Raw genomic sequence first — 19787 nt, forward strand, 5'->3', positions numbered from 1 at the left:
CCACAGCCAAGATTCAGTGCTTGAAGGTGGCGATAGAAGGGTTTCTGGGTTCTCCGGGGATGTCACCATCCCAGGAAACAGCACAGCTCAAGTGGAATCACACACAAGGTTCTGAGAACGATTTAATGAGGTAGTGTACAAGCCTAGAGGCCTCTCCTAGAAGCTCCTCCTTTACTCTAACCCCCTCCTCAACTCGGGCTGCAATCACGACACTCTGCTGGCCCCTAGCGGAGGCGGTGGGGCGCGGACCTGGCTGTGGAGCCGCCTGCCGGCTCCTCCCAGGCTGCAGCAAGGGGCGAGGCAGTCAGCTCCTCCCTCAGCCCTCCCGGGCCTGGCAACGCTGGCTGTGCTGGAGGCAGAAGACCACACAAAGAAACCCGAGGGAGGCACCAGGAGTTTGCAAGCTTTTGCTGGCACCTCCCACACAAACACACTTTAGATTGTTGTTCTGAGTCGGCTTGGCGGCTTGGCGAGGAATCCCTTACTTCTGCCTTGGTTAAGGTGGGCTCAAGGAAGGCAACACGTTCATTCCTGCCACCTGTCTCAGCCTGGCTGAAGGAGAGAGACCAGTTTTCAGGCAGTGGCTGTCCTTAGCTCACCCCCGCCCCCCGACGTAGCATCCAATCCCATTTTAGAGGTGAGTGGACTGGGAAACTCAGAAATGTAAACAATTTACTTACGATCAAGCTATTGATGCGGTGTTTAAACACAAGTCTCTTGACACCATGATCCATTTTCTCTTTCAGGGCATCTTGGTCCTTTTAACATTTGCAGTTGGCCACCACAGAGGCCATTTTCACTTTTACCACACTCTCTGCAAGGGATCCTGTGGAAGGGCTCATCTACTCTGGTCATTCAGGAAGGAGGCAATCTGGACTCAGCCATTTCCCTTGGGCAGGGACCCACGTGGGATGGAGGTGGGGAGCTGCCACCTGCTGCTGTCTTTGCTCAACCTCATCCTGGTTCTTGCTGAGCAATGTAGGGGAAGGACAGTCTTCTTCGCCCCGTTGGACAATCTCTTTCCAATGCGATGTGTGGAGGATGGGGTTTAATTTTCTGAAAGAGCAAAAGACTTTAGAAACAATTCAAGTGTCAGATCCCTGGCTACTTCAATGACCCTTGGTACTGACACCCTGAATCTCTCTTGAGAGCCACTCATTAGTCAGTATCTTCTAAGAACCCAGATGCCTTCTCACCCTCCCTGGGACCCAAGCTTACTTCTGCAGGCCACACGTTCCCTGCCCCAACCCTTCAAGCCTGGCCTGTAAGCCTCTTCCATTTCTTTGCAAAAGGCAAAATGCCAGCAGGTGGAGGCGCGTCCCAACCCACCTGGCAGCAAAGTAAGGTCTCCCTTTCGACCAGGCCTGACTCTCAGTCCACCTTTTCAGGAAATCGATTCCTGACCGGCTCTGGTCATCCGAAACACTCGTTTCCACCAAGCGGACTACAAGCCCCATGATGCTGCGGGGTCAAGTTGTTACCAGCCCAGCTCCGGGCACCCGGGGTCCCCTCCTCTCTCTCCCGCATCCGCTCATCCCTCGCCGGCCGCTCGGGCTGAGGGCCGGGCTATGCGGTTTAGGGTAGCCGGAGGCTGCGGGCGCGCGTCCCTGCGGCGGCGGCGGGGTCCCCGGGGCCAGCGCCCCGTGCGCCCCCGCTCCCGCTGCGGGCCCCTGCTCTCTGTGCGGAGCGGCGTCTTTGTGTGCGGGGGTGTGGGAGGCGAGGCGCGAGGCCGCGTGCCGCCAAGTGCCCGCTCCCTCCCCGGGCGGGTGGGGGCTGCTCCGCGCCACCCGCCGCCGCCTCCCGAGGACGCCCGCCGCCCGCACCACGCCGGGCGCGCCGCCCCCGCCCGCCGCCGCCGCCGCTCGCACATGCCCGAGCCGCAGCCCCGCGAGCAGACAGCGCCGGCCGCCCGCCCCGCGGCCCCGGGCCCCGGCTCCCGCGCCGTCCCTCCCCGCGGGCCGGGCGCCGCGGCCCCGGCATGAGGAGCGGGCGATGATCCCCGCCAACGCCTCCGCCAGGAAGGGGCCCGAGGGCAAGTACCCGCTGCACTTCCTCGTGTGGCACAACCGCCACCGCGAGCTGGAGAAGGAGGTCCGCGCCGGCCAGGTAGGAGCGCCGTCGGGGACCATGGCCCGGCACGCCCGCGCGGCGTGGGGAGGGGGCGCGGCGCCGCCTGTCCCGCCTCCCCGGCTAGTTTGCAGCGCTTCTTTGTTTGCAGCCGCGGCTTTTGTGCTTGTTGACCTGACGAGGGTGATGGGAGCGGTCCCCGCATGCACCCCTGGTTCCAGGACTGGTGGTCCACACGTTCCGGGCCCTCTGAGACTGGTGTAGGGGGGACCCTGTGCTGTCCTCCGTCGGGGCTTTAAGGGACTGCAAGGAGGGGCTGTCGGTTCTATCCGTGCTCCATGTAGTGGGAGAGTCCACTCCACTCGGTCGAGGCACGAGTGTGCAGAGATAAGAAAGGCCTGCGTGGGGAGGGGGCCCACACAAAATCGAGGAACAAGCTCTGTGGCACTCTCAGCCATCCCAGCCCCACCCAGTGCCCTCTCACTTCCTGGTGGATGAGGTCCCTGTTTGCTTAGAGTGGACGAAATCTACGGATGCCTCAGTTCCAGGCCTAGGCTCCGGAGCCAGAAGTGGGGGAAGACCCTGTGAGGAAAGGGTCTTGTCCAGGTGCTGAAAAAACGCTCTCCTGTCTTTCGGTGCTAGAGCCTACCTTTTTACCGAGGAGGAAGGAGGGGGCCACAGGAAGGCCTTGAGGGTCTGCACAGAATATAGGTTCCCTGCTTTCTGCTAATCAGAGATACCTGTGGGTCAGCCTTGGGCTGGGCAGTGACCTCAAAGAAGACCGGGAGCCTGAAGTGGTGTTGCATGCCTATAGTCTCAGCAGTGGGGAGGCAGAGGCAGGAGGATTGCCACAAGTTTAAGGTCAGCCTGGTCTTATTTCATGTCTGAGAGCAACCTCGTTGCTCTACGTAGTGAGATCCTGTATCCGAAAACCAAAACAAGCAGAAAGACCGGGGAATGGTGGCATTTCTTAGCCATTATTCAGGACAAAGGCAGGCATAGGACACTAATAGTCTTCAGTTCTGTCCTTGCCACTCAGGCAACTTGCAAAGCAGTCATGATGCAACCCAGGGAAAGCGGTGGGCAGAGCTGGGCCCAGGCTGCCCTGGGTTCCTTAGGATTCAGGCCTTCCAGTTCATTAGGGTCTGAGACTTAGGGACTGTGAGCCCACTTCCTCAGTCATGGAAGTTCAGTATGACGCCTAAGGCTGGACATCAGACTGTCTGATGTTCTCTCTGAGATCCGGATCAGTACAGCATTCAGCTCTGCATTGCACTCCCATTTCAGAATCCAATGATCTGCAAGCCTCTGGGCTGGGCTGTCTGTTTCCACAAGCTGTCTCCAAGTTAGTTTATCTGTCATAAAAGCTTCATAAAGACAGAAGGTCAGAGAGCCTGGGAAGCAAATACAAGGTACCCATGCCTGGCCCGGAGGAGACTTAGTTCTGGGATTGCAGTGTGCTGAACACAGGCCGTAAAGATCCAGTCCCATCCTCTCTGGCTCCTCTCCACTTTCCTTGCCTGAGAAAGTCCCCCAAAGATCTAGGGATTGTTAGAACGCTAGGAACTGAATCCCCAGAATGTCTCAGCTCTACTCCCTTAACTGAAGGGTGTGGGTGGTCCTCTTCCTAAAACTAGAAAGAAGTGGAATGTCTCAGAAGAGGGCCTTTTCATCCAGGCCTTTGTTGACAGACCTCAAGTCAGCCATCTTGCTGGGGAGCCTCAGCTGCTATAGGTCTGTCTGGTCGCCAGGGCTGTTGAGAATGTTCTTCTCATGCTCAGGATGCATAGTGGCTAGGTACCCTGTTCAGCCCATTCTGAATCTGGTGAGTCAATGTCTCATTGAAATGGAAACCTGCCTGCCTGTTCTTGATTCAAGCCAGGAGAATATGGGGCACCAGTGACATTAACCCTTGTTCATCCAAGAGGAGTTCAAGCAGGTATTCTCCTGAGTACCAGGAAGCAACATACCAGTTAGCCTCGGTGAGAGAGTCCCTGGCTGTACCCAACCCCAAGGCTGATACAGGGTGACACTTACATTCTAATGCTCGCTGTCTCATCTTTGGGGCATTAGGATGTCTTCTCAGGAGACAGTCCTGGCACTGAGCCACCAGACATCATGACAGCACTCCTGCAGACACTTAGCATCCCAGATGGTGTGTGCTGGGGGTCCCTGGCCTCTAAGGCTCCTGGCACAAGCCACTGTAGAAAACCGCCAGGCTTTCCTTGGCAGCTGGGACTCCCTGGTCCTTGCTTGGCATAGCTGCCTCTGCTTTGCTCCAACAAAAGCCTGCAGAGGCCTCCCGTGGGCAGGCCTGACGTTGCTGACTGGCTGAATCGGGTGGAACAGAGCTTTCAGAGTGGCTCAGTTACTGGGGGGGGGGGGGGGGGCTCTTCTGGGAATGGTGAACAGTTAAGAGGTGCAAGGAAGGAGCCTCGCTGGAGCTTGAAAGTGGTGTGGTTGTCAGGTGTCCTGCCAGGCAGGAGGGACGGTGGTGGAAAGCAATGTATGTCACTTCTTTGCCTGGCACGGCCTAGGTTCTGGAATCATGCGTTCCCTCAGGGTGAGGGGGCGGGGATGGCCATGAACAGCGAGGACTCTGAAGGGGTCCTTGGGAAGCATTGCTATTTCTTGAGGCTGCCTCTGCCTTGGTCCTCCTTTCTAATTTTTTCCACTTTGCTTTCCCACCCAGAGCTTGGTGAGGCCGTTAGAAGTACCAGTTATATTGGGAACCTCGGGGAGGGGGGGGGACCTAGTCCCTTCCCTCACTCTGTAGTCCTGGGTGTGGGGGTAACACCAGTTAGGAAGCTAGAAAGTTCAGCAGAGAGAACCACAAATCTCAAAAACACACAGACAAATAAATCAATGAATTATGGGATGGAAGGGCCACACAGGGATGAAAGGGTGGAGGAGAGTCAGCTGTGCTGCCCCATGTGGTCTGGGGAAACACCCTTCACCCTCCCACCCTCGAGAAAGCGAGAAAGCGTAGGCGTGCCTGACCGTCACCCTTGTTAGGTGGCAGCAGCTTTCTGAAGCAATGACTAACTCAGACTCCAGCCATCTTCCCTAGGCCAGGAAGGAGGAGAGGGTGGCCAGGGAAGGAGAAGAGACCAAGTGGCCAAGGCTCCGTGATCTCCCACCTTCTTCAGTACCCAGACTTACCGTATACCTGGCAAGTGCTTTTAAGGCTTTACCTGACAAATAGTTCTGTCCGTGATAAAAGAGTTTGAAAACCCCCTGCAGTGCGCCTGAACATTTAGACCGAGCGAGCCGCTACCAAACACACGGTACACAAGTGAACTCCTGCAGAGCCGGAGGGCAGCTAGGCACACTTGTGCCTGCGCGTGGACCACTGGGTAGGTCGGGTGGGCATGCTTTCTCTGGAACCTGTGCATGCCAATGCGCAGGGGCACAGAGGGGAGGCAGGGAGGCTTCCGCCCAGGGAGCCCCAGCTCCCTAAAGACTTAAACCCTAAAGACTCCAGCTTTGATTCCCTCTGAGCTTGCGGAGGTTCAAGAGTCTCTACTCTCTCTGTGGGGAGGGCCGGTGTTGGGTTTCATGGAAACCTTTTCATTGCAGCAATTAAACCAACAGCTGTGCCCTTTTGCTGAGGAAGTTAATGAATTCTCCCACCTGGGCCCAGGGCCTGCCACTTGCGCTGTAGGTCCTGTTCTGGATGAGTGGGAAGGAACTCTCTGGGGGCCTGGACAGGCGCATGGGGTCCACATGGGACTCAGGGTTGCCTGAGGGCAGATGCTGGGAGCAGTCTTGAGGAGCTGGGGTGGGAAAGGCATCCATCTTGCAGGAGGTCTAGCCTCTAGAGCTGGGAGCTGAGGCCCACAGGAGCTCTGGGGCCAGGCAGGGTGCCTACCAGTTCCCTAGGGCCTTGTTAGCTTCAGTAGCAGCATCAGCAACGGTGGCATCAAGGGCGGAGCTGGGAACACTCAGCAGCTCACCTCAAACTCTGGGGGAAGGCTGCTTCTTTTTTTATTTAACATATATATTTATTGTGTATGTGTGTGTGCATGCGCGCAAGCCATAGTGCAGGTGGTGTGGAGGCTAGGGTTGTTTCTCCCTTACGCCATGGGGAACCTGGCTATCAAACTTGATTCACTTTACCTGCTGGTCATCCACAGGCCTAAAGGCCACGCCCTGGCTTTCTCAGCCGGCCCAGGGTCTCTGGCCCTTTCATTTCTACCTCATGGCTCAGAACCCCACTTAGGTCAGGACAGTAAATTCACTCCCCCTTCTCTGTAGGAGCTGGCACAAGGTGCTTTGGGACTCCTCAGAGCTCCAGGTACAGCTCAGGGGCCCAGAGGGGCAAGGCCACTTGTTCTTGAGGCTCCCAATGCATTTAAAAGTAAAGAACTGCCAGTTTGTTTAAAAAACTGATCTAATGGGGTGAGGTAGCTCTCACTGTGACCCTGGCACGAGAGTCACGGCAGGAGGACCACCACACACTTGAGGCCAACCTAGGCCACATGAGAAATTGTCACAAAAACAAACCATTATTTTAAAGATTTTCATTCTTTTGAAAAGCAGTTATTACTAAGCAGGAGAGATAGCTCTGTGACTGAGAACACTCGCTACTCTTGTGGAGGACCTGGGTTCAGTTAGAGGAAAACCCACACGGCAGCGCATCACCATAAATCCACCAATAGCTCCAATTCCTGGGACCCAGTGCCCTTCTCTGGCTTCCTCAGGCACCAGGCATGCACTTGGTGCCCAGACATCCATGTAGGCAAAACACCCAGACACATAAAAATGAAAAACCAGAGAAAAAGAAAAAATGCTATTACTCTCATTTGTGTGTGTGCAGAGTGCCCGCATACGCGAGTGCGCGTCACAGCACAGGTGTAAACTCCTGGCCCAGTTTGTGTTTTGAAGCAGTGTTGAGATGTGTGTCTGTGTTTTTGTATGCACCAGTGCCAGTATACCTGGTCTAAAACTGTACTCAAAAAAAAGAAGAAAGAAAAAGACTTGTTTTTATTTGTGTGTGTCTGTGCATCTGTGAGAAGCCAGGAGACACATCAGATCCTCTGGAGCTGGAGTTACAGGTGTTTGTGAGCCGCCTGACGCGGATGCTCGTCCTCGTGATGGAACAGCAGCACCAACCACTGAGCTGTCTCTCCAGCTCCTGGGTTTCTAAGGAAATACCTCCCATTCTTCCCTCCCCACCTCACTCCCTCATTGAGCTCTTCCCTGATACTAACCTCTATAATTATGAACCACTCCAAAAACTAGATCTCATGCTTATACTTTTTTTTTTTTTTTTTGGTTTTTCGAGACAGGGTTTCCCTGTGGTTTTGGAGCCTGTCCTGGAACTAGCTCTTGTAGACCAGGCTGGTCTCGAACTCACAGAGATCCACCTGACTCTGCCTCCCAAGTGCTGGGATTAAAGGCGTGCGCCACCACCGCCCGGCTCATGCTTATACTTTTATACACTTTTTTCTCAAACCTTCTCCTGACCCTCAGTGTAGTCATCTATAGCTTTATTTAACAAACGTGTAACCCCTGGTTACATGCCAGGTGCTGCCCAGGGTCTGGGAAGCCATTGGTGAACATAATAGGCCCGATCAGGGAAACTGAAAAAGTGAAGGATGTTGGCAGAGATCTGAAACAGGATAAGGGACAGCTGTCACCTCAGGTTGGTTGTCAGAACATCTAATATAAGGAGGTGACATTTGGGTGGCAACCTGAAGGCGGAAAGAAAGGTTCCATAGACACTCAGTTTGTGTTGCTGTAACAGATTTCCTGGTGGGCTGGGATGTGGCCCTGTGGTACAGCCCTTGCTTAGCAGACAGCAAGACACACCCTGGGCTTGATCCCCCATACCATCAAACCAAACCAAACCAAACCAAACCAAACCCTCCAGCATAACTGAAGACTACAAGAAAAAGAGGTTGAGGTAGCCCACAGTGGCTCACGATTCTGGGGACTGGAAAGGTCAGAGTGGAGAGAGTTCAAAGAGCACGGAGCAGCAGCAGCATCTGGCTAGGACCACCTAACTGGCTGTGTCCCAGGGCAGTGAATAAATTAGCCCATCCGGAAGGAGCATGGGGTGGGGCAAGGCAAAGCGCCAGGAAGCTGAACTCACTGTGGGAGCTGATCCAGTCCCCCGGAACCTGACCTGCTCTGGTGCTGGCCTTGCCTCAGTCACCCCCCTATGGGCCCCAGCTTCTATAGATCCACAGCCTTTTTATCCTGCTCTACCAGGAAGGAGCAGGCTTCCAGCACATGAACTTTTGGGGGTAAAAATCACAGTGCTAGGCTATCCAAGGGATCATTTCTAAGGTGACAGATAGTGTAGGTAGGTGGAGTAAATGAGTTTCAAGATAAGTCCAGGGTAGGCTTCTAGATGAACACAATAAAAAACAAAAGACAAAGCGAACACAACAAAGAAAAAAACAAAAAAACCTCTGGAGAGATTAGTGCCAAAGTGTATCAAGCCCTGAGTTCATTTCATTTATTTCTTTATTTTTAGATCTATTTGTCTCATCATATGTGTGTGAGTGTTTTGCCTGCAGGCCTGTATGTGTATCGAATGCAGGCCTGGGGCCCTCAGAGGTCAGAAGAGGGCATCAGATCCCCAGAACTGGAGCTGTTGGGGTTGTTGTGAGGCACCATAGCATGTGGGTGCTGGAAGTAAGTGAGCTCTTAACCACTGAACCATCTCTCGCTCTCCCAAGTTCAGTTTAGCTTGGTCGTGTGGGGACACGAGAGAAGTGCTGTGAGCTGTAAGGGGGACAGTCACACATGGGTGACTGGGAGCAACGTGGTAGCTTGAGGTGGGAACTTCCAGGGCCTCGAGGTCAGCTTTGAAGGTTGAGCCCACAGATCATGGGAATAGGGTAGACGTGGAGGGTGAGGGAAAGGGGGAGCTACAGGGTGTTCTGGAGGCTCAGTGCTTTTCATGCCTTACCTGAATACTGGAGTAGGGGGCAGGCAAGGGTTTTTGCTTTTAAAAGTTTAAGTTTTGTGTGTGTGTGTGTGTGTGTGTGTGTTGGGGGAGGCATGAGCACACCACTGTGCACATGTTGAGGTCAGAGGACAGTTTTGGAAGTCACTTCTCTCAGCCTTGGGCCCTTACCTGCAGAGCACCTCGCCACCTGCCAGTGCCATTTGTTTTAACCTGAAAGTGCAGTGAAGTGGGTGCTGTCCACTGATGTGAGCCCAGGGCAGCTGTTCAGGAAGGGAGCAAGCCAGGAAAGGCAAGGAAGATACTCCTGGAAGATGCTTCTAGAGTGAGCGCCCTGGTGGGGAAAGGCACCGTGACAGGAGGCCAGGGTCTCAGGCTGAGAACTCAGTAAGCTTTCCATGTCCTCTGAGGATACAAATTGCTGCCCCACTCCTATACCCCCAAGTTCCTTTCACTCCCCACAGAGACAGTTTCTCCTGTTCATACTGTCCCATTGTCTGTTTGGTTGATTTCATGGTAGACACTTTGCCTCCAGTGTCCAGTTCCTTGTGGCTCTAGGGACATGTGGGGGAATGTGGCCTAGAGCTCACTGACACATAGCACAATGGTAGAAGCTACAGATCCATCCTGGGAACCCCAGATATCTCTATCCAGAAGTTATTCCAGTCTTCACTTCCTCCAAGAAAGAAATAAGTACCCCACCTGGGTGGAGGGGGATAAAGCACAACCGTGGGATCCAGTGCAAGGGATTGCTCGCACTGGTCGCCAGGGTTGCACTCCGTAACCTCATCCTTGGAGAGTCTAGCACACCCCATGCTGGTGATCTTGGGGTGACCTGGCTGCTGCTCTGCCCCTCCCCCGCCGCCGAGTGGGTCCTGGCTTTCACCGCTCCACTAAATCAGTAGCCTTCCTTGGGCACTTTCCATCCTCTGAAGACGTGTTGAAAATCTTCATCTGCTGACATCTCTTCTCCTTATTCTTGTGGGTTTTAAATATTTTACTGACATTCTTATACTTGCAAATTTAACATTTTTGGCATTCTCGGTTTCTTTGTGTGGATCCAAGTCTCCATCTGGTCTCATTTTCTTCCCACCTGACCATTTTCCACACGCCTTTGGCACTGCGTTCTCTTAGCTATGGCTCACCACAGTCTCTGTGTCTCCTTCGTTTTGGAAGAGTCTTCTCACGAGGTGTAGAGTTTTACACCAACCCTTCCTTCCCTGCACCCCAGTACCAAAAGGGTTCATCATGCTGACTCAGGGCTTGAGTCAGCTGTCATGAGAAGTCAGGTGTTTTCTGTTTGTCCCACTGATACTGGTCTCCTTCCCTTCTGTGCTCCTAGGGCTTTCTTAGCACCTTCCCAGCGTCTCATGATGAGGGGCCTGGCATCGACTTTTTATGGGGTGTTGTGTTTCTTGGTTCTGTAGGCTTTCACTGTACTCATTTCCACAACAAATTGCCGCAAAAATGGGCGAGTTAAGACAAAAATTTACCGCTGGGCATAGTAGAGCAAGCCTTTAATTCTAGACGTCAAGCTGGGTGTGGTAGTGCGTACCCACAATCCCAGCACTTTGGGAGGCTGAGGTGAGGAAACAAGGATTCAGTGCCAGCCTCAGCTATCTCTGAGTTCAAGGCCAGCTAAGACCCTGTCCCTCCTACAACTCCTCCCTCCCACAATAACAACCGCCAACTGAGGAGGGGAGGGAGAGCCCTGTCAATGCCAGTTTGGGCTTCATATCAAGAGCTCATTAAAAAACCAACAAAAGACCAGCTGTGGTGGCATATGCCTTTAATCCCAGCAATTGGGAGGCAGAGGCAGGCAGATTTCTGAGTCTGAGGCCAGCATGGTCTACAGAGTGAGTTCCAGGACAGCCAGGACTGTTCTATAGAGAAACCCTGTCTCAAAAACCAAAACCAAAACCAAACCAAACCAACCAACCAAACAGACAAACAAAAAAACCAACAAAAGAAGCCTCCCGAAATCGCAAACTTTGAGCATATTGTATCACTCTTTTCCCTGAGACAGGATTTCTCTGTGGTTTTGGAGCCAGTCCTGGAACTAGCTCTTGTAGACCAGGCTGACCTTGAACTCACAGAGATACCCCTGCCTCTGCCTCCGAAGTGCTGGGGATTAAAGGCGTGTGCCACCACCGCCTGACTGAGCATCTGCATCACTGTCTTTACTTTCTCAGTGTTTCTGTTGCATGCTCTTCCTCTGTGTTACAGACCCTGTCTCCCTGCTTGTGACATGCACAGTAGTTTTGAAGGGCGGTTGTCTTCTTAATGACATCCAGTCGGGCTTTAATAAAGGTATTGGCTGTAGGCTTTAGTATGAGGGCTCAGAGGAAGAAGGGCGCTCAACAGAAAGTAAGACACACTGGAAGCATGGGTGGGTGGTTTTGGAGACAGTCTCACTGTGTGGTCCAAGCTGCCTTTGCACCTCAGCCTCCTGACTGCTGGGATGACAGGTCCAGCTTCACGTCCCGCCTAGTGGTATGACTGGATGTTGGACCTTGTAGGTACATATTAAACATCCGAACTTCATCTTCCTTTAAAGAGGATTAGCTTCCTTTGAACAAATTAATTAAATTATTTGCCCATGAGCCTTTGGATGCCAACTCTTAATCTAGTTGATTGGCTCAGGTGAGCCTCTTCTCTAGGCTAGTTTAGCCCTGCTGGGAAGGCGCAGCACTGTTGGGGTCTGCTAAATAGAGGTGGATCCAGAATTCTTCTTAGCATCTTGAGTGTGAGTGGCTGCCCTTGGTGAGCTGTGAGGGCTGTCTGTCAGTCTACTTCTCTGTTTTTCCCAATCTTGTTGAATTTTACTGTGCGCACATGGTGATCAGTAAAGACTCCAAGGGACCCCTGTGCAGAGGAGCAGCCCTCCCTTCCCCTCCTCTCCCTGCTCCGCTTTCCTCGTCCCACCTGTCTCCACAACTCCAAGTCTGCTGATGGTTCCCCTCTCTGAATAGCAATCAGTGTGTTCCTCCAGGTGGAAGGCCCGGGAAAGTCAGGGATACCAGTTGGAGACATCGGTTTAAGAACAGTTGCTTCCTATATTTTGAAGTGAAAGTAATCCCATCCATTTCAGTATAGTTTTTGTTACCTCCTCTTACTTGGGAGAGACACTCTTTAATAGGGTTTGGAAAGGCATTAACATGTATATATGGTGGAGTCACTGAGTTTAGCCAGAAGTTCAGACTCCTGAGATATGCTTAAATATTTATGTTTAACACATATGCTTTTCACAACACAGTACATTGCATGTAGTGGAGTATCATTCCTGAAATCACAGGACTGATGCAAAAATGTCGCTACCTGAGGGCTCTGAAGTTGGGCTTGAGCATGCTCTTTCATCATAGCCAATGTATCTGGGCGGTGGGGGCAGAGGAGGGAACACATGGGACGGCTCCCTGTGTAGCGCAGGTTAACCTTGGACTCACCACCATCCTCCTGCTTCAGCCTTCTCATTGCTGGGATTGTGGGCGTGTGCACCACCTGCTATGTGGGGATTGTCATACCCGTTTGCCAACAGTTACTCAGTGGTTGTGGCGCTTCTTGACACCACTTGACCGGCTTAGCCTTAGGCATCCTCCTTGGCTAACAGCCTCTTTGGATGGACCACTGTTCACTCCGCCTTAGATTCCACAGGTGGCCCATGATGCCTTGAAGGATATAACTCTAGCTGGAGGCCTAGTAGACAGGAAGGAAGGTCCTTGCTTTCCCCTCCCAGAGTCCTTTTTCCCCTGTCTCCTATGCCCTCCTCCATTCACGGGGCCACACTCATCAAGCTGGTCTCTGTCATGGCCTTGTGAGTTAGAACAGGTGACAGCCAGAGACCTGCTGCCAGTTTAGCTGCCATTAGACCCGTGTCAGGTGCCTCCGAAGTGACCAGGGCTCCATCTCAACTTCTTCCACAGGTGGACATTGAACAACTGGATCCCCGTGGTCGGACTCCCCTGCACCTGGCCACCACGCTGGGGCACCTGGAATGTGCCCGTGTGCTCTTGGCACACGGCGCAGATGTGGGCAGGGAGAATCGCAGTGGTTGGACAGGTGGGCACCCTTGTCATCTTAGTCCTTCAGCCAGTGTCCTGGAGTGGGCCGGAGAGTCTCACCCTGTGACATGGCTTCCCCGCCCCCAGTGCTACAGGAGGCTGTGAGCACCAGGGACCTGGAGCTGGTACAGCTGGTGCTGCGGTACCGAGACTACCAGCGGGTGGTGAAGCGACTGGCAGGCATCCCCATGCTCCTGGAGAAGCTCCGGAAGGTGAGATCCAGCTTCCTCCTGCCCACTGCGGCCCAGCATCCGATTCTAGTGCCCGCTCAGCCCTTTTCTTTGTCTCCCTCCAGGCCCAGGATTTCTACGTGGAGATGAAATGGGAGTTCACCAGCTGGGGTAAGAGGGGCTGAATCTGATCGGGGGACTCTGAGTTCACTGTCCCCTGCCAGAGTGTGGCTCCATGCTCTTCATGGGGTTCCTTCTCACTTAGCCTCAGATCAATGCCAACTTCCAGCCAGGTCTTTGCAGACTGCCTCAGCTGCTATCTTGTTGCTATTATCATCATCTCTATTCCTCTGTAATGATTTGCCTGTCATTTGCTCTAAGGTAAAGTCCAGCAGGCAAAAGTCTTACCTTGTCCGGTGTTGTACCTCCAGTGACTGGGACAGTGCCTGGCGTGGATGTGGTGTTCAGTAAAAACCTGTTGAAAGCGTGGGTGAGAAGCTGAGTGGATGAATGAATACACAGTGGGTATCAGAGATAGTGGTGTGTGAGCCATCCCTGTGCCCAACCTCAGATTGCTCAACTCTCCACGGGGGACGGGGCTGAAGGAAGGGCTTCTTCCTCCCTTGCAAGCTCCTGAGTCTTTCTGGCTGTGCTATCAGCTCAGTTCTGTGCCCTGGGCTGGCCCAGGGAACTGAAGCCCCTTCTGACCTTCACTTCTACCCAGTGCCCCTGGTATCCAAGATCTGCCCTAGTGACACCTACAAAGTGTGGAAGAGTGGGCAGAACCTGAGGGTAGACACCACACTTCTGGGCTTTGACCATATGACCTGGCAGAGAGGGAATCGCAGCTTTGTCTTCAGGGGTCAAGGTCAGTCTGGCAGTAAATAGGGCAGGGTGGGAGACAGCAGACAGCCCCCGACCACCCTGACCTCTGTGCTGTTCCCTGGCGGCAGACACAAGTGCCGTGGTCATGGAGATAGACCATGACCGCCGTGTGGTATACATGGAGACGCTGGCCCTGGCCGGGCAGGATCAGGAACTGCTGCTGGCTGCTGCCCAACCCACTGAGGAGCAAGTGCTGAGCCGGCTCACTGCACCGGTTGTCACCACACAGCTTGACACCAAGAACATCTCCTTTGAGAGGTGAGTTGGTGCAGCGTGGCTAGCCTGAAGCTAGCCTGATGGGCGGCCATTTCACCTGGACCACTCTACCTCCCCAGGAACAAGACTGGCATTCTGGGCTGGCGCAGTGAGAAGACAGAGATGGTGAATGGGTATGAAGCCAAGGTGAGGGTACAGCTCTGGGTCCCGGAGCTTGGCCGTGCTCAACAGAGCGCCCCCAACCCAACCTCTTTGGCATTGTGGGCACGGAGGCAATACCGCATGGAGAAAGGCATGGGATCAATAGTCCTTCCTGCAGAGGGGCATTTTGGGGTGTTCTGTGTTGCATGAACCACTCAAAAACAGAGAGTCTCCCCAGAATGTAATTTTAGGCTCTCTGGCAGCGAGGAGGAACAGTTTCTGTGAACAGAACCTTGAACCTCCGTTCAGAAGCAAATTTATTGATTGTACACAAAGGCTCTGTTTGGGATACAAGTTCCTGAAACCAAAGCCCCTTTGATCTACTTTATATTTTCTCTGAAGGAAACCATCACAGCCCTGCAACCTTTAGTGCTTATTGTGTGGTGTTTGCAGTGCCCAATAATTCAAGTGTGCCTGGATAGTCTTATGACCAAAGTCATGCATAGATAGAAAATAATTCTATAAAGCATGGGAAACAATCACTGTGCTCTACTGTGGCCTCCTCAAGGTCTAGGTACCTTCCCCAAACACTAATACATTCAGCTGTTGCCCTAGATATGGTGAGAAATAGCTGCTGTATTCTAACATTTACCTAGCTACACTACTAGAGTCCCACTGTGGGCCTCTGTGGAGTCCTTAGGACAGTCACAGCGGCGGTCCTCTCAACGGGCCGGTGCTCTCCCGGTGCTCTCACCCCACCTTACAGATGTTTACTGAGCCCCCCATGGCACTCCTAGTACCCCACTAAGTAGGCTTGCTGGGCCATTTCTTCTGGCCTACAGATGAGGGTTGCAGTGTCCACTGGTCTAGCAGAGACACTGCAGGAGCCGTGCGCATTTCTACATAGCAGAGCTGGGGGTCAAAACCAGGCCTCTGGAAAACTGCCGCTGTGGGGCCCCACCTCCCCAGCATTCGATGAACGAAGGTGCTGACGAAGACCAAGGCTCCGTACATGTTGTCTCCTTCGGGAAGCCCTCCCCGGTTCTAGATGCTCAGATAAGGGGCCTTGGGTGCCCCCACCAGGGCCTGCATCTCTGTTTTATGACTGCACATTTTCTTGTCTTCCAAACTAGAGTGTGGCTCTCAAAGGAGCAGGGGTGGTGTCAGGTTTGTTCATTGTGTCCCTGATGCCGACCTCAGTGGCTGGTCTCTAACTGCTCTTCCGAAAGTTTGCTCACCTAGAGTGGGGCTGCAGCTGGGGGAGAACGCTTGCCCATGACAGGCCCTGAATTCAAATACCACTAAAAAGTTTGTTGAATGAATAAGTGAAATAATTGGCTATATTTACTTGCCCACCTGCCTAGAGACGGGGCAAAGATCCCCGCCAAGGTTTCTATTGCAGGGAGTGCTTAGCATTCCCTTGAGCAGCACCAGGCCGTCCCCACCCCTCCCTCTCTCTTCTCAGGTATATGGGGCCTCCAACGTGGAGCTCATCACCCGGACTCGGACAGAGCATCTTTCAGAACAACATAAAGGCAAAGCCAAAGGTAACGAGCTTGAGACAAATGGGGGGAGATGCTGTAGATGGGCGGGACTACCAGTCGGAGGGAGGGTGCCCCCAGTAGCATTCTTTGGCCGCCCAGTGCCAGGACGGCTCAGTTAGGCAAATTGATGTCAACTCAGATAGGTGCTTGCCATACTGCAAAGGTTCCTAGGGCTCATTTGGGTTCAGTGATTGATTACTAATGTCTGTGTTGCACTTAGGAGAAAAATGTCACGCATGCCATTTATAGGTTTGTCTAGGCATCTGATTCAAAGCCTTGCCACTGAGTCTGTGTGCTTGCTTATATCACACACATTCACTGGGCACCATCTAACCTGTCTCAAGTGGAGACATGTGATTTCTGCTTGTCTGAGAAGACAATGTAGTCATTAACCAGGCGCCTAAAGGAGCCACCCCCACATACTCCCCAAAAGAAGACAGGCGGTTTTCTATCCAAGGTCACCAGCCTGGAGAGGGGTACTTTGGGAAGTTTCCTCTGAGCTTTAAGTGCTTTTATTTATTCTATTTATTAATTTAGGGAGACAGAGTGTCACTCGTAGCCCTGGCCCCAAATTCTTGATGTAGACCAGGCTAGCCTCCAACTCACAGATACCCACTTGCCTTTCTGCCTCCTAAGTGCTGGTATCAAAGGGCCACCCACCACGTCTGGCTTAGGGGCCCTTTCATTTCGCCCAAGCTTGCAGTGGGTCCTGGGCCATGCTCCTAAGAGTCCTTATCACTTTAGGTGGAAGTAGCTAGGATCGTGGGGTGCAAGAGCTGCCCACACCCTTGCCTTAGGCATGAGACACCCATGTGTATGTGGCTGCAGTGTCCTGAGGCCCCACGTTTCTTCTAGGTTGTAAGACACCTCTGCAGTCTTTCTTGGGAATTGCAGAGCAGCATGGGGGCCCCCAAAATGGGGTGAGTGTGTGTCAGGGGCATTACTGTTTTGAAGGGTGTGGGTGTGGCTTAAGAGGTTCTGGTGGTAACCGCGTACATGACCTACGCGTACATGACCTACGTGGGCTTCCTACTCCCAAGCCAGTGTCAGCTCCATGCTGGAGGGGGGGAGGGATGAGGGACTGTGTCACCAACCCCTGGCCTGGAATTGGGCTAAAGCCTCCCTCCATGCGGTACAGACCCTGATCACTCAGACCCTGAGCCAAGCCAACCCCACTGCCATCACTGCGGAGGAATACTTCAACCCCAACTTTGAGCTTGGCAACCGGGACATGGGTCGTCCCATGGAACTGACCACCAAGACACAGAAGTGAGGCCCCCTGCTCTGCTGGGGAGGGATGGGCAGGGTAAGGGTCTAAGAGGTGCTAGGAGGTCATGGCTTCCTACAGCTTCCCTTACACCTTGGGATCTGGGGGACCAGGTTCAAGGCCAAGCTGTGGCTGTGTGAGGAGCATCCCCTATCCCTGTGTGAGCAGGTGGCTCCCATCATCGACCTCATGGCTGTCAGCAATGCACTTTTCGCCAAGCTCCGGGACTTCATCACATTGCGCCTGCCTCCTGGCTTCCCAGTCAAGATTGGTGAGCGCCCCCTTCCCCCAATTTCTTCTCAGTCACTTTGGGAGGGTGAGGTTTAGAGAAAATCTGGGCAGTGGGTCTGAGGTATGAGGGGCTGGTGCTTAATGGCTTCCTTGTCCTCAGAAATCCCCGTCTTTCACATTCTCAACGCCCGCATCACCTTCGGGAACCTCAACGGCTGCGATGAGCCAGTGCCCTCAGTGCGAGGCAGCCCCAGCAGCGAGACACCGTCCCCTGGCAGCGACTCCTCCAGCGTCAGCAGCTCCAGCTCTACCAGTGAGACTCTCCACTCCCCACAGGGCCCCGCCTTCTCACAGCTAGGCTGTTTCCCTCCCTGACACCCAGGGGTGAGCCCAGCCCACACCTGACCCCTGGCCCACGCCCCCAGCCTCCTGTCGCGGCTGTGAGATCTCACCTGCATTGTTCGAGGCCCCCCGTGGCTACAGCGTGCTGGGTGGCCAGCGAGAGGCTGCGACTCGTGATGAAGATGATGACCTGCTGCAGTTTGCCATCCAGCAGAGCCTGCTTGAGGCAGGCAGTGAGTATGACCAGGTGTGTTCCTGACGCCATTCCAAGCCATTCCAAGTGCAGGTGAGCTCAGCTAACAGTCCGCCCTCTCCAGGTCACCATTTGGGAGGCGCTAACCAACAGCAAGCCAGGCACCCACCCCATGTCCTGTGAAGGCCGCCGACAGGACAGGTCAGTACCCATGAGGTCGAAGAGAACTCAGAGGTGCCTATTCCCTCTCCTACCCCCAACACACATGCACAGAGACTCCCACTAACCTGTCAGACTGCACAGTGACACCGGAACCCTGCTAGGCCCAGAGAACCCTTAGTGCCTACAGCAGGGCTCCATCTGGTATCAAAAACCCGTTATCAAGATGGCTTCTGCCAAACCCCTTTCCTGGCACAGGGTGGGTGGCCAGTGTTCCAGGCATGTGCAGAAAGCAGGGACCTAACTCCCAGGACGTTCAGACCCTCAACAGACAGGTTGGCGGGACCTGGGATCTTCCATCACCGGGTGGGGCCAGGACAGCCCAGTGAGACTCATGGCCTCCCCTAGAAGGGTGGCAAGTCTGCCCAGCCCTGGGGCCTCTACGATGTCTCCTGCCCCACTTACGAGCAGGTGTCCCAGGTGTGCCGGGAGCGGGGAGCGCTCGACAAATCCTCCCCACCCCCAGGAGCGCCCCACCCACGCCGCAGCGCCAGCCCGTGCCCCCGGCACCAGTGCCCAGCCCTCGGCCCAGCCCGGGTCCCAGCTCCAGCAGCCATGTGTTTCGGAGCTACGACGAGCAGCTGCGGCTGGCTATGGAGTTGTCTGCGCAGGAGCAGGAGGAGAGACGGAGGCGAGCACGCCAGGAGGAGGAAGAGTTGGAGCGCATCCTGCGGCTCTCGCTGACCGAACAGTAGCGCCCTCTGCTGGGACCCTCGCTCACTCCACGCAGGACCCGGGTCCGCGCACCTGTCGTGCTGCTGCAGGAGTTTGGAGCCATCACATCGGGGGTGTAGGGGTGCACCAGGCTTGAGATGCCAGGGGTTTGATACAGGCGTGGAGTAACTCTCTAAGCCAGAGCCCTAGAGGCATGGCTGTTCTCCCCGCTTTGCTGTGCGGTGACCCCCTAATCCGCTTCTCTGGACTTGGGTCTGTCCAGGGGCGGAGACAGGTGGTATTGAAAAGGAAATGAATCCTTGAGAGGAGCATTGTCCCGTGCCCGTGCTCCTTCTGGCTGGTCCTCCTTCTTGCTCACTGACCCCTCTCCAGGACACTGCCCCTGAAGCCTTCGCATCTCAGCTCTTCACCCCTGGGAGGCAGCTGATTGCCCTGTGTGCTGTGTCGCTGCTTTGTCCCAGACACAAACCAGCACATCAAGGGCCCAGCCTCTCCTCACCCCGGCATTTCAGCGTCAAGTGCACTTAGCGGGGTGCCCAGCTCCCCTAGCTCCCACACAAGCTCCCACACCTGTCCTGTGTCTCAGGGTGGTCCCAGCTTCTCCTTAGACAGCCAGAAATTGGAGTCCCCATGCCGGCAGCACGTTTTTTATTGTGATCAGGGAGTGTGTCTAAGGTGCCCCCTAGTCTGGACAAGGCCTGATTCCCTCATGGTGCCTTGGGGAGTGGGGGCAGCATATTGGCTTGGGGGCAAGCACTAGACCCGATACAAAGGCATTGATCAGGGCCCTGGCACCAATATCACCACCCACCCGTTCCTACCAGCTGCTGCTAGACCTCTGTGGTTGTGCACCCCTCTTG

General features: G+C 54.2%; 1 protein-coding gene across 5 annotated transcripts; it reads left to right on the forward strand.

The window, feature by feature from the left end:
- Positions 1-1570: 1570 nt before the first annotated feature.
- On the forward strand, positions 1571-19579 carry Ankrd13b (ankyrin repeat domain 13B). 5 transcript variants are annotated; one of them, XM_041664205.1, is made up of 16 exons: positions 1571-2106; positions 12907-13042; positions 13132-13256; positions 13340-13385; positions 13939-14082; positions 14168-14357; positions 14435-14501; positions 15922-16003; positions 16856-16920; positions 17139-17269; positions 17381-17538; positions 17659-17811; positions 17924-18087; positions 18158-18234; positions 18451-18527; positions 18719-18830. In XM_041664205.1, the coding sequence occupies exons 1-15, from the start codon at positions 1993-1995 to the stop codon at positions 18494-18496; spliced, it is 1698 nt and encodes a 565-aa protein (XP_041520139.1). In that variant the 5' UTR covers positions 1571-1992; the 3' UTR covers positions 18497-18527; positions 18719-18830. The 5 variants fall into 5 exon arrangements, with proteins under 5 accessions (XP_041520139.1, XP_041520138.1, XP_041520134.1 ...); XM_041664204.1 differs by having other exon boundaries at positions 18664-18794; XM_041664200.1 differs by lacking the exon at positions 18451-18527 and having other exon boundaries at positions 18664-19579.
- Positions 19580-19787: the final 208 nt, after the last annotated feature.

Source organism: Microtus oregoni, unplaced genomic scaffold (genome assembly GCF_018167655.1).
Source record: "Microtus oregoni isolate MIOR12 unplaced genomic scaffold, Mior012 000015F_ref0000493, whole genome shotgun sequence".
Taxonomy (NCBI): Eukaryota; Metazoa; Chordata; class Mammalia; order Rodentia; family Cricetidae; genus Microtus; species Microtus oregoni.

Coding starts and splice junctions, on each gene's coding strand:
- Ankrd13b (XM_041664200.1), top strand. CDS start 1,993: ATGATCCCCGCCAACGCCTCCGCCAGGAAGGGGCCCGAGGGCAAGTAC. Junction 13,043..13,131: donor GAATCGCAGTGGTTGGACAG/GTGGGCACCCTT, acceptor CCCCGCCCCCAG/TGCTACAGGAGGCTGTGAGC. Junction 18,235..18,663: donor GAAGGCCGCCGACAGGACAG/GTCAGTACCCAT, acceptor ACTTACGAGCAG/GTGTCCCAGGTGTGCCGGGA.